Source organism: Monodelphis domestica, chromosome 4, assembly GCF_027887165.1.
Source record: "Monodelphis domestica isolate mMonDom1 chromosome 4, mMonDom1.pri, whole genome shotgun sequence".
NCBI lineage: Eukaryota > Metazoa > Chordata > Mammalia > Didelphimorphia > Didelphidae > Monodelphis > Monodelphis domestica.
This window is the reverse complement of record NC_077230.1, coordinates 20,899,770-20,912,050: the sequence shown is the minus strand read 5'-3', so window position 1 is coordinate 20,912,050 and position 12,281 is coordinate 20,899,770. Positions and strand designations below refer to the sequence as shown.

Here is a 12,281-nt window from a genome sequence, read left to right as displayed (position 1 = left end):
CCATATCATTCAAAGGAGGATGGAGATGAAATTACACACCCAGCCCAAAAGGAGGAATCAAACCAGCTAATACCTCAATGGAAGGGTCCCCATGGAGCCATCCTATTCACCCCTACTGCTGTAAAACTGGAAGGGCAGAATACATGGACTCATGTTTCTCATACTGAAACCTTTATCCTCCCAGAACGGGGTGGTGGGCTTCTCCTGGGTTGTGAACTACGCACACCCAGCTACCTGGGCAAATAACTCCCTAGTTAAATTAGCAGCTAAAGCAGGCCCCACAAAGTGAAGAAAATCCTGGCCCCTAGCCCATGGTCTTTGTGCCTCACAGGCCTACCAAATGCCTGAGGCTTCCTGGAAATTTTCATCTACTTCAGTTCTCCTGGCAGCCTTTCCCCAGGCCCATGGGTATCAGCGCTCTGCTAAGGGTTGGGTTGACCCTTTTCCTTTCAACAGGATACATGCACTATGTAGAAATTGCACTAGGAACCCTGACACTTCCAGGAAGAGAATATTCATGTATTCCTCTAATTATATATACTGGTATCCTTGGCAGTCACACCCCTGCACAAAGTTGGGAGTGGGGCATGGCACGGGGTCCCTAAAAAGTTCCAAAAGTTTCCCTGTCACTGTTATATAGTGACCACAACACAGTCTTATGTAATTCTGTATAGTTCTTTAGTACTTGAACTCTTTTTGGCTGCTTGAATGGTTCCCCTCTCCACCCCTGACCTAGAAACTCTAGCTTTTTGGTATGACATTACCAGGTGTTTTCAATGTAAAGTTATTTACCCCCACCCCCAATTAGTACCTTCAAGAAACTGATAGAAAGATTCTGCTTTTACTTTGTTTTATAGTTCTAAGCAATCTGAAATGTTTTTAAAAAATGGTTTCTTGAAATATGGCAGACTTTTTTTTGATCTCATTATTTCTCTTCACCTATTTTCCAGGTCAGTTATTTTTATATAATATATATACATATATTATATTCCATAGACTTCACTCTAATATCTATCTCATAGGATCATCAAGTTCCATTTGCTCCAATTCTATATTTTCACAAAGTCACATTACTTGGGTCATGCTTTCAACATCTTGTCTAATCTATTCATCCTCTTTCCACTTTTTTAAAGACCTATCCTTTTTTTAGTGTCTGCAAAATCTTCCTGGTACTTTATGTTGTTGTGGCCAACCTGCTCTTTTCTCTGAGGTTCTACTTGTATTTATTGTAAAGTTACTCTCTTTTTCTGGGTTTAATTCTAGATCTTCTAATTAAATTTATATGCCCTTCTGGGGTTCTTAAGTATGACAGACTCAATATATATTCTTTGTCTGGCTTGACTCCTAGCTTATCTACATGGCATCCAGTTTTTACAGACTAAAACCCATATCTTGCCTGGCAGTAGTCCTCTTGTCTCAGATCTTGATTCCAAGTCCAGCCTCTTTCCACTAAAAAGATACTTCTCAGACTAGTAACTTCTGGGACAGAGACTTGAAGATTGGCTGTTCCTGGCTTCCTCTCTGATTATCCTTGGAGAGGTTGTGGAAGATCTACAACATCTTAAATCTGAAGGAATTGGAAAGCTGTTTTGATTGAAAATCAAGAGAGTTACTGAGCAGCTATTCGGAACTTCTCTGGGGGCTTCCAGAGAGCAGCTGCTGGGAGAACCAGCTGGTGACTTAGACTGGCAGAGTGGATCTCTGACTGAAGGAAGTAAGTTTGGCAGTTCTGTATAACTGTTAAGTTTATAATTCTGGAAATAGGTTTAGTGAATTAGAATTTATAACTTAGATTAGTGCAGAGTAAGCAGGATCACAATTAGTGATCAAGAAGGCTTCCTGTGATGGAAAGATTGGTGGGAAACTTATATAGAATTGATTAGTTAATAGAGAATCCCTTATCAATACTTATTCTTCTTTTCCTTTTCCTTTTATATAATTATTTATAGTTATAATAAATAGTTTTAATTAACTGGCCTGAGCAGAAGTTTCCTTCAGCTATTTTAGCAGCCATTTTCCTCAATGGTCAATATCAATAGCCTGTCCACATAAGCAACAACTATTGGTAATAACAATACCAACAATCAATAAGGGTCAATATCCTTTTCAACAATACCAGTGTTTAAAAGTTACATAATTTACTTTCCAAATAAGATTTCAAGCTACTGAAAAATACTATGAGGTATAGGAAGAGGAAAAACGCATTTTTCTTCTCCATTCTATACTTTTGTTACATGATTACAATTGAACACCACTAGGTATGTTGCAGTTGTTAATATTTTTCCTCTCCTATTATATATTATATTTTATTCTCCTTTTGGATAGCTAAAGAGCACTCTATTGTGGTGTCATATACTCATAACATTTTCAATGATGATATCTAACAAGACAGCCCATTTTCTTGCAAATTTAATTCTGAAGTGAATAAAGGCTTTAAATTATTTATAGCAATGTATACAATATACATTTTATGCTTTTGTTCATTGGCCAATATGATAATATTATTCCATTAGATTCTACCTGCAATTGCTATAATCCTTGTCAGTTTTCCCTAAAAGAAGTCACATCTTAAGGAAAATTGAACTAATAATATTTAATATGAATTGAAGAGTTATAACTACCATAAACATTTAGGACAATGGTAGTTTTTTTCTTCTAGGAATACTATATCTGTGGGAGATGTATGAGAATGTAAGGTCAAAAATAAACCTGCAAAATAACTTAAGGCATTGAATAGGAAAAAGGAAGGAGCTAGTCAATTCCTTTTCTTCCTCTCATGGTTCTAAAGGTTTTCTCAACAGTCCAAACCTAAGAAGGGAACTGAGGCCAAAGTTCCAAGTAAAGTGGACCATACAAGGGATTCCTACATGCATATAAAATTTTTATACAAAGTCATTATTATTTATATAAATAAATGTTTGTGTTTTTAAAATGATTTTTGTTGCAACCAGTAAATGAAAATATAAAACAAATCTCATATTATGATAAACAGTTCAAATAATGAAAGTAAAAATGGGTAATTTTTAGATAAATGTAAACTACCTAAAATTATTTTATAGTATTATTCTTGGAATCGGAGGGAGTCACATTGATTTGAAAAAGGAAAAATGGATTTCCAGTGATGTATATTTTCATAAACCTTAATACCAAGGTGAAAGATGAAAAGTTCACTCTGAAAAACAGAATGGCCTTCCTAGTATTGTCTAGTCACACATTTTCACTTTTAAGTACAAATGCTTAATTTTGTTAACGTAACAAAATTTTCCTTATACTCTCAGTGCTATCAATTCATTTCTCTTCACAAAATCTATTGAGACCTCAAACTGAAAAAGAGGTCTACATGTGTCTAAACAGTGATAGAGATAAATGACTTACCTTCACATCCCTGTGAATTATGTTATTATCATGACAGTAGCGTAGTGCTTCCAGTATCTGTCTCATGTAATGACTGTAAAAACAAAATAAATCTAAGACTGTATAAAGAACATAAAAAACCTAACTTATAATAAATACAATGTTTTCAATTAACAACTCACACCTTCATATTACTTCTCTACAGACACATTTCACTGGACTAGGAAAAGATCATGGGAAAATCTAGTTTTAAGAATAAAAATAATAAAAAAAAACAATTTTAGAATGTTATTCTCTAGGGTTGAAGTATATAATGAACTTAATAAACTTTCTAATCTTCAATTAACTTTACTTACATTAAAAAGTAGACTATTAAATAGACATTGCTGCTACACAAAATTACAATGACAAAAATAATTTCCAATTCACTGACCACTGATTTATTTGTATTCAGCCCAGAGGCCAAGCATCAAGTTGTACAGGCCTCAATTTTGCCTATGGTTACAAAAATTCGATAAAGCTATATATGTATTTTAGCTGCAACACTCCAGAAGCCTAGAAGATAAACATGTTACTCCCTGGTGACCTGACTCTTCTTGGTCATCCTTTTCACATAGACCCTAATGTGGTCATTATACCACTGGAGAAGAGTATTCACATATTTATGAAACTTTTCCTATAAGGGTGGCTATACACTTGGATCTCAAATAACACCTTATTTTGTAATTCTCTAATGCCAATTAAAAGATACCATATGTTATCAGGTTTGTATTATATTGTCCTCATAAAATTATAAAATCACAAAGACCAGAATGGTGTTATATCTAAACTCTATATATCCTAATTGTTTAGCACAATGCTCAAAATCCAACTGATGCTTAATAATTGTTTAAGAAAGTATGTTTTAATGGAATTTTACAAAATGAAAATTCTTTATTAGATGAGGCCTGTTTATTTCTTGATTTATTTACCCCCTAGAAAATGTGGCCTCTAATTTGTGGCCCACATTAATAGTAAGATGTGATAAGAGAACCTTCTCAGAGCTTTATCTTGTAATGAGTCCTACTCCTCTTTTCTATGTTATTTTATCTAATGTCTACTTTTGTCTATCTCTATATGCATATCTCCTTGATACTCTTTTGCTTTTTCTTCTACCTCAAAGACAGAAATTGTCCTTTCCTATTTTTCCCTTTATATTCTCCCCAACTAGTGTGGAATATGGAATTGAATGATATTTTAAAAAACATAATTAAATTAAGTTACCTTTTCCTTCAACATAGCTCTTAAATGATGTTTTTCTGAAGATTAATGGAAATACAGAGAAAAAAAATTTCTCTATTGCATATTTTAATCCATCACTAAGATTTTCTCTAACTATCCCTAAGCTCCATGAAAGTTCATACTATTAGATTTGTCTGTCATGCATATAAGAGTTTAAAAGAAGAATAGAGCAGTGTAGTATATACTGAAAGGAAAACTGTATTTGAGATCAGAGGATCTAGGTTCAAATTTTGCCTCTGCCAATCGCTGGTTGAATGTCACTCTGCACATATCAAAAAACATTTATTAAGCATCAATCAGGATCAAAGTACCATGCTAGGCAATAAAGACTTACAATGGATGTTGTAATAAGATATAAATGCAGATATATTATACTGTCTGTTATTTATATTTCTTAGAGAGTTACAGAATAAAATAACTATTTGAAGCACAAAAATGTACATGCCCACATCTATCTGGAAAGCTTCATGAATATATGCTCACGGTTGGTAGACTGACCACCGTGGGAATTATGGGAAAGGAATAATCAAAAGGCCAGGCTTTTAAGAATAACCATCACTTGACAACTAAATCCCAGATTTAGCTTTCTCACAGTATCCATGTTGCTCACACCTATTGAAATGGAGGAACTCATGCAACTAAGCTGACTTGGTCAAGTCAACAATTAAGTGTGTGCTATGTGCTAGGAACTGTGTAAGATTTAGACATACAAAGGAAGGCAAAAAAAAAAGTTCCTGCTCCTCAGGAGCTCACAATCTAATGAAGGAGAAAACATGTAAACAACAATGTACGAACAAGATATCTACAGGAGAAAATGGAGATAAGTTTCTGAGGGAAGGTCCTAGGATGTAGAAGGACCTAGAAAGATTTTTTGTAATTCAAGGAAGAGGGGAGATTTCATGCAGAAATGCCATGGGAACACTGAAGAAGGCCCTGGGACAGAGATCAGAAGTTCGATGAGGGTTCTCAAGTAGGGCACCCTGAGAAGACCCAAGAGTGAGGAATCAGTAGGTAAACTAAATGAACTGTACTCTCAAACCAACCATTATTGCTTAACTGCCAAATCTTTTGGTTCCTTTTTCAGTCCCTATCTTTCTTGATTTAATTATTGCATTTGACACTCATATTCTCTTCCCAGACAGACACTTTCTCCTTTCTGGATTTTTCTGACAATAATGTCTTCTGACAATACTAGAACAATTCTGGTTCTCTTCTGAGAGTGTTCATATGAATTTTTTCTCAGTCTTGTTTGCTGGATCATGATCAATATTATATCCCTGATGTATCTAGGACTTGCTTCTCTTCACAGTGTTACTAGCTCCCAAGAGTTTAGTTATCATCTCTATGTGGATAAGTCAATAGATAGAACTATATCCAGCCCTAGTCTCTTTATTGAGTTCTAATCCCACATCATCAACTTCCTATCAAATATTCTGAACTATATGTCTCATAGATAGGGATCTTGAAATAATAAACCCTAGGCTCCAATAGCAGTTTTCAAGAATGGCACTTAAGGGGAACTGTCTGGAAATGCATGCATTTCTTCTTTCCTGCCTGCTAATGGTCTACAGTTGCTGCTAACTCCCATTAAAAGGCCAATGCTTTGGCCGCACTGGAATCAAAAGTAGTCATGAGACCCAATCTCAACTATGCTCAACACATTTACCAATTATTACTCAACAAATTTTTCTAGATTCAATTTCTTCTCTTTTACCTAGTCATTGAGTTTTCTCAAATGGTAGAAGTGGATAAGGAAATGCCACTTCATTTGATCTCTGCCAAAATATATTTGATTATATATGTTATAAAAGAACATCATATATATGCATATATTCATATGTAAATATTATATAATATCTACTTACGCTTCACTGGAAAAAGTTGATAATATTTGCATTTGCTTAATAAAGCTAAAAGTTTGGCATTCTAATGATTTATAGGCCTCTCTTTTGGACACCTCTAATACTAAAAGTAACAAATCTTAAACAACATATTTTGAAAAAGCATCACATATTGAATTTCCGTTAAAAAAAGCAAATCAATCATAGATTTACAAATATTTTATTTTAGAACTGCTTATAGGATTTCATACTCTAGTTGGTTGCTTCCCTCATTTTAACAACTACCCATATTTACACAGTATTTTAAGATATTTGAACACTTTCCCCAGAACAATCCTACAAAGGAGGTATTGATAATATTAACCTTGCAGATAATGAAATGAGGCTCAGAAACTTTAAATAATAGGCATAAAATTAAACCACTAGGAGATGCCATAGCTGGGTTTCAAAATTAGCTCATTCATTAACAGGTACAGACTTACTTTCATTGTACCATGCAGAATTTCAATTCATTTCCAATCACTATAAGACATTATATATGAAAATGAATTCAAGCATTAACTTTCACTATCATTTCATTTAAAATGATATTTCCAAAGTCTATAGAGATAACTCATAGAAAGTTTGTTACTTAATAAGGAAAAAATAATTTTGATATGAATATTTGGAATGGCAACATAAATTGCTATATACTTATTTAAAGTAACAATTTTCAAGAACTAGAAATCTTTGTCAATCAAATAGTCCAAACATGGCACCTTACAACATGGTGAATTATCATTACCTTCTGGGTAAACTATTTTTCCATATCATATAGGGTAGACATAAGTTTCTGAAAGCAATTTTACTACTGAAATAATGAAAGTACATTGTTATCTCAGGGTATCTCTAATAGGAACAAATTTATTAAGTAGCGTAAAGCTTCACTCTTAAAACCTGGAGGAATTTCAGTGAGCCTTAGTGAAAGAAAGGATAGGAGAAAACATCAAAGTAGCTATCTAGACTACAGAACTGTACTTTGATCATTCGAGTATATCTATGCTTATGTGATTCAATAGGTTATTAAGGTTAGGGTAGCAGGAAATAAGAGCTAAAATGTTTAAGAAAAACTATGGCAGGATAGTTCATAAACTACATTTAAAATCAATACATTACCTTTACTGTAAAGAAACTAACTCAGTTTAAGTCAAAACATGGACAGAAATAATGAAAAAGAAAATTTTTCCAATGCTGATATGATTGATAGGGCTACCAAATAACATGCTAAGCTGTGTTTTGCTGCACTTTAGGGACAAAAACATGCCTCTCCTCCATTTTTCAAAGATAAATTCTCAAAAGCCATATTTAGACATGCTATTTATTCTAGAAGATTGTCAAATCTTTTAGATCAAGCTGGTGACAAAAATAAGGTTTCCCTTTAGATTGTTTCCTTTTGGCACCCTTAGGAGAAAAGAAAACCTTTCTCTTGGAAATTCTCCTAACCAAATTCTTTAATTGAAGTGGGGTGAAGATTTCTACATACAGCTTATTTTCAAAGCAAAGGGTCAATGAGTTCTTGTTTCAGTATAGCTCACTGACACATTGTAGTTGTGTCCCTATTCCCTCTCTACTATAAAAGAGGACAATGTCCATTCTTCATCAGTCTGAGAGGAAAAAAAAATTGTACTAATAGCCAAATGCAGTTATATTTTTTGTTATTTGCTTTGTTGCTTTTCCAGAAATCTAGATGGTCATACAATACAATTAGCAAGTCAGAAAGAAGGCAAACATTAAAATACTTTTGTTTTAATACAAGTTTTATATCTCATTAGCATGTTAATGGGAAATTAATTGAAAACTGTTTTCAGAGAATCATGGATGCTTATCATTTCAAGAGTCCTTTTGGAGTCTCAATATAGTGCAGGAACTCTTTCTATTCTGTCTGATAGATTTACTTAAACATGATGATCTCAATATTCTGTAAGGCAACATATTCTGTTTGATCCAGTGTTAGAAAGTTCTAAATTCTACCTCAGTAAATTCCACAGATTAGTCATAGTTCTGTTTGCTCCTCAAAATTCTTTTCACAAAGTTGCTATATATTTATTTTCAATCATCATGCCCTTGCTTAGTTAAAAGCTAAATATGAGTAGCTAAAAGAATTTTCAAATCATTTAATATTTATAAAGTATACTAGCAGCTACCTGTTTCCTAAAACTCAGATAAGCAGAACTTCTTGGATTTTTAACAGCATACCCATTATGTTAAATGTTTATTATTCTAATACTCCTTGACAAAGATATAGATTGAATAGCTAAAACAAGAAAAAGCAAAGGATCCTGGGAAGTTCAGAGGAGGAGTGAAATCTTTTAGTATTACAATATTCATTTAAACTCTGACACAAAACATATGTATTTTCAAAGCTGGACATTTGAAGTATTCTGAAAAGCTACATTGTATAGTAGAAAGAACATTAGATTTGAGTTAGGGGCCCTGATTGAGGCCTAATCTATGTTTTACTAGCTACTAAATGACATTAAACAAGTTATTTAATCTCTCAGCCTCAGATATCTCACTGGAGAGTTGTTCTAAGGAAAATGCTTTATACATTTCAAGGTACCATAAATACCTTTCACAAAAAAAATACTTAAAACCCAAATATTGTGCTTCTATTTAAAAACAAACAACCCCCCCCCAAATTATTTACCTACAACTTAATTTGTGATGGCAACATTTTAAAGGTTATGTTTCCTTTAAAAATATAATGAAGCTAAATTATCTTTTGTTTACCATATAGTGGCCATCTTCAAATTTTATTTATAAAAAAGCAATGATTATGTATTTTCATTTTAATTTAACTAGAAAGCAATTTGGAATTATGCCAAAAAGTTACTAAACTATACATATCTTTTGACTCACTACTACTATGAAGACTATACTCGAAAGATTGAGGAAAGAGGAAAAAAGATTCACTGTACAAAAATATTAAATCAGTTCTTTTTGTGATGGCAAAGAATTAGAAACTGAGAGGGGTCAAAGGATCCACTTAGAAATACTAACAGAGGTATGTGAAATTTAATAAGACACTATTATATTTTTTAAATGACAGTATGGATAGTTTCAGAGAAACCTAAGAAGACTCGTATGAATTTATAGAAAGTGAACTGAACAAAAGACTTAAGAGATTTAAAAGAACTCTGATCAATGCATAAAATAAAATAAGATTCTAAGGGACTGATAATGCAGATCTACCTCCTGGCAGGGTTGGTGTACAAATTATGCAAAATGAAACATATTTTTGGACACAGATGATATGAGATTTTATTTTGTTTAACTATGCATATTTGTTATGAGTTTTGTTGTTCTTTTCAGTAGGAGTGGGGTAGGGTGGAGGAAGGGAAGAAATGAAAATAAACACTTTATTGAAAAAATAAAATTGAGTGTAAAAATTTAAGCATGCAAGGAAAAGAAAACTGAAGTGATGAAGGTAAACTAGTAGACAAATGTAATGGATGTCTGCTAATCTAAATTAACTATGATAATTATCACCTTTTCAAAGTAATTATTTTAGAAGATGGAGCACAACATAGAAACCAAGATGTTCAGCTTCTTATCTTCAATGGAAGCCATATTATATAAGAAAACTAATGAGACACAATAGCCAAGCATTTTGTATAAAGTTCAGTTTTTCAAAAAGATAATGATTCTACTATGTCTTTTAGTCTCTCAATAAATAAGCATTAAGTGAATACTCTAGAAGCTGTCAAAAAAAACCACATATGTTTATCTGTTATAGAACTTATTAGCTAGCAAAGTTTAATAACTACTTAGCCCTGTAGCCTTGTTTCTACCAGTAGAGTGCTGACTCAGAAGAAAACTGAAGTTAATAGATTAGGTAAAAAATTTAAATCATCATTTAATTACTGTAAAGTTTCCTCATGTTAAATGAAGGAATGAAACTAAATGATCTCTTAAAAAATCTTTTATATATATTATATATATATATAATATTCTATAACTTCATGATCCTTTAACAAAAAGAAGAATAGGACTAAGAAGAGTGGAAAGGATGTTGATATAGAAGGGGATTAAAGTTAAAAATAATTTAGTGTCACTGATTTTCAAAGTGGTCTCTGATAGTGGTCTAATAACTGAAATTTTCTAAGAGATATGAGAGTATAACCTTATACAATAATACTGAAATTCCCCAGTCAAGTCTGTTAGCAATATGGATGAATTAAAATACACTATAAATAATTGTGCTGTGAGCAAAGAGTGGCTGTAGGATATTTAAGAAGGATGAAGGGCAAATAGTTATCTGTGGATATAGTTGGAGGAAGGAGAGAGCAGCCTGTGCCTGTGCTCCAAGTTATTGCTTATGCTGTACACTAAACATTTTAGGGTTTTTGCCTTTTTTTGTTGTTCTTATTTTTTAGTTTGATCTATTAGATCAAATGAAATAACATATGTAAGGTGCTTTGTAAATCTTAAAGTCCTATAGAAATGCTAGCTATTTTTGTTGTTATAAACTTTTAATTTCCTAAAACTCAAGGTCTCACTTGGCTAGAGACTGCATATTACAAATATGCATACTATTACAAATAAAACCAACATTTCCTCTAAGTGTGAGTTGGTTTCATGTTTTTGTTCCAGTCCCTCTTATCTTATGGTTTCATTGGATTAACTGGGCATATGATAATTTGACAACAATGGAATACAAAATGAAGACCTGGTTTGTTAAATAAAGGCTAATCCTATAAAGATCATCCATTGCGTATTAAAAGCCCTTCCTGTTTGAAAGTATCATTAAGAGAAGACTCTAAATACTGATGTGAAAATGCAAGTCTATTCTATCTAAAAAAAAAACAAAAAATTCAAATAGACCTAATTTTCAGATAGTTGTACTGATGGAAAATTCATGCATTCTGTGTAGAACAAAAAGGAGTAGCACTTCTATAATCTAACATCAGGTTCTCTAAAATTATTTCTTTTTCATTTTCTTCTATGTTACCTTCCCCACTCCAGCCCTTGAGCATTAGTTTAAATTACATACCTGGCTACAGCTTCACTGTATACAAAACCAGCATCTGCTCGTTTTACAATTTCAAAACACAGATCAGCTCCATCCATACTATGAAAGAAAAATATTGAAAATAAGTTAAGAAACAGTAAGTATATGTTCAAATTCAAGTAAACTTTTAAAGTAAACTAATTTGGATATTTATAACTCCTTTCCTTTGAATAAATGCATTAATTCAAAATTATTAGTAACTTTATAAAGAACACTTATAGTACTATTACTATTGAAAATTTTCTGGGAAGGAAAAATAACAGGATCTACTGAAAAAGGAGAACAAAGAAACAGCAAAAAGAATCACCTATTTTCTTGGTAAATTTAATTTTTGTTTTAGATGGTATAACAATGATCAGAGAAACATTTATAGGGATAAAAACCAATTTTCTACTTTTTCTCATCCTAATCATAAAATGATACCTGTTTTATATAACCAATGATTTAAAAGCATCTGTATGTTACAACTAAAAAAAAAAAAGGACTTCAAATTACAAGTTGTAGCTATTAAGAATAATTTAATCAATTTCTATCAAATTTCCATTCTGTAGTAACCGGAGTTAGAGGAAGGAAAACCAGTATTTTTTTATTTGATTTTTGATTCGGTTTTGTAACAAGCATACACCAGTCCCAACATTCAGTCAAATATCTGTCAAGCACTATATGCTGGGCAATGAAAGTAGTGTGCAAATTACCTGGAATAAAGTAAAATAATTAATTTTTAAAATTTATACAACAAATCTTATAATTACATA

General features: G+C 32.3%; 1 protein-coding gene across 18 annotated transcripts in view; it reads right to left on the bottom strand.

Annotated features, from left to right (window-relative positions):
• The window catches only part of CASK (calcium/calmodulin dependent serine protein kinase), a 465,908-nt gene that overhangs the window by 222,017 nt on the left and 231,610 nt on the right, over window positions 1-12,281 (bottom strand). For all 18 annotated transcript variants that reach the window (XM_007493327.3, XM_056826146.1, XM_056826147.1 and 15 more), the window contains exons 4-5: window positions 11,509-11,586; window positions 3,376-3,448 (exon numbers count right to left, since the gene is read on the bottom strand). In XM_007493327.3, coding sequence (XP_007493389.2) covers window positions 3,376-3,448; window positions 11,509-11,586 — 151 coding nt within the window. The remainder of the gene's footprint in view (window positions 1-3,375; window positions 3,449-11,508; window positions 11,587-12,281) is intronic.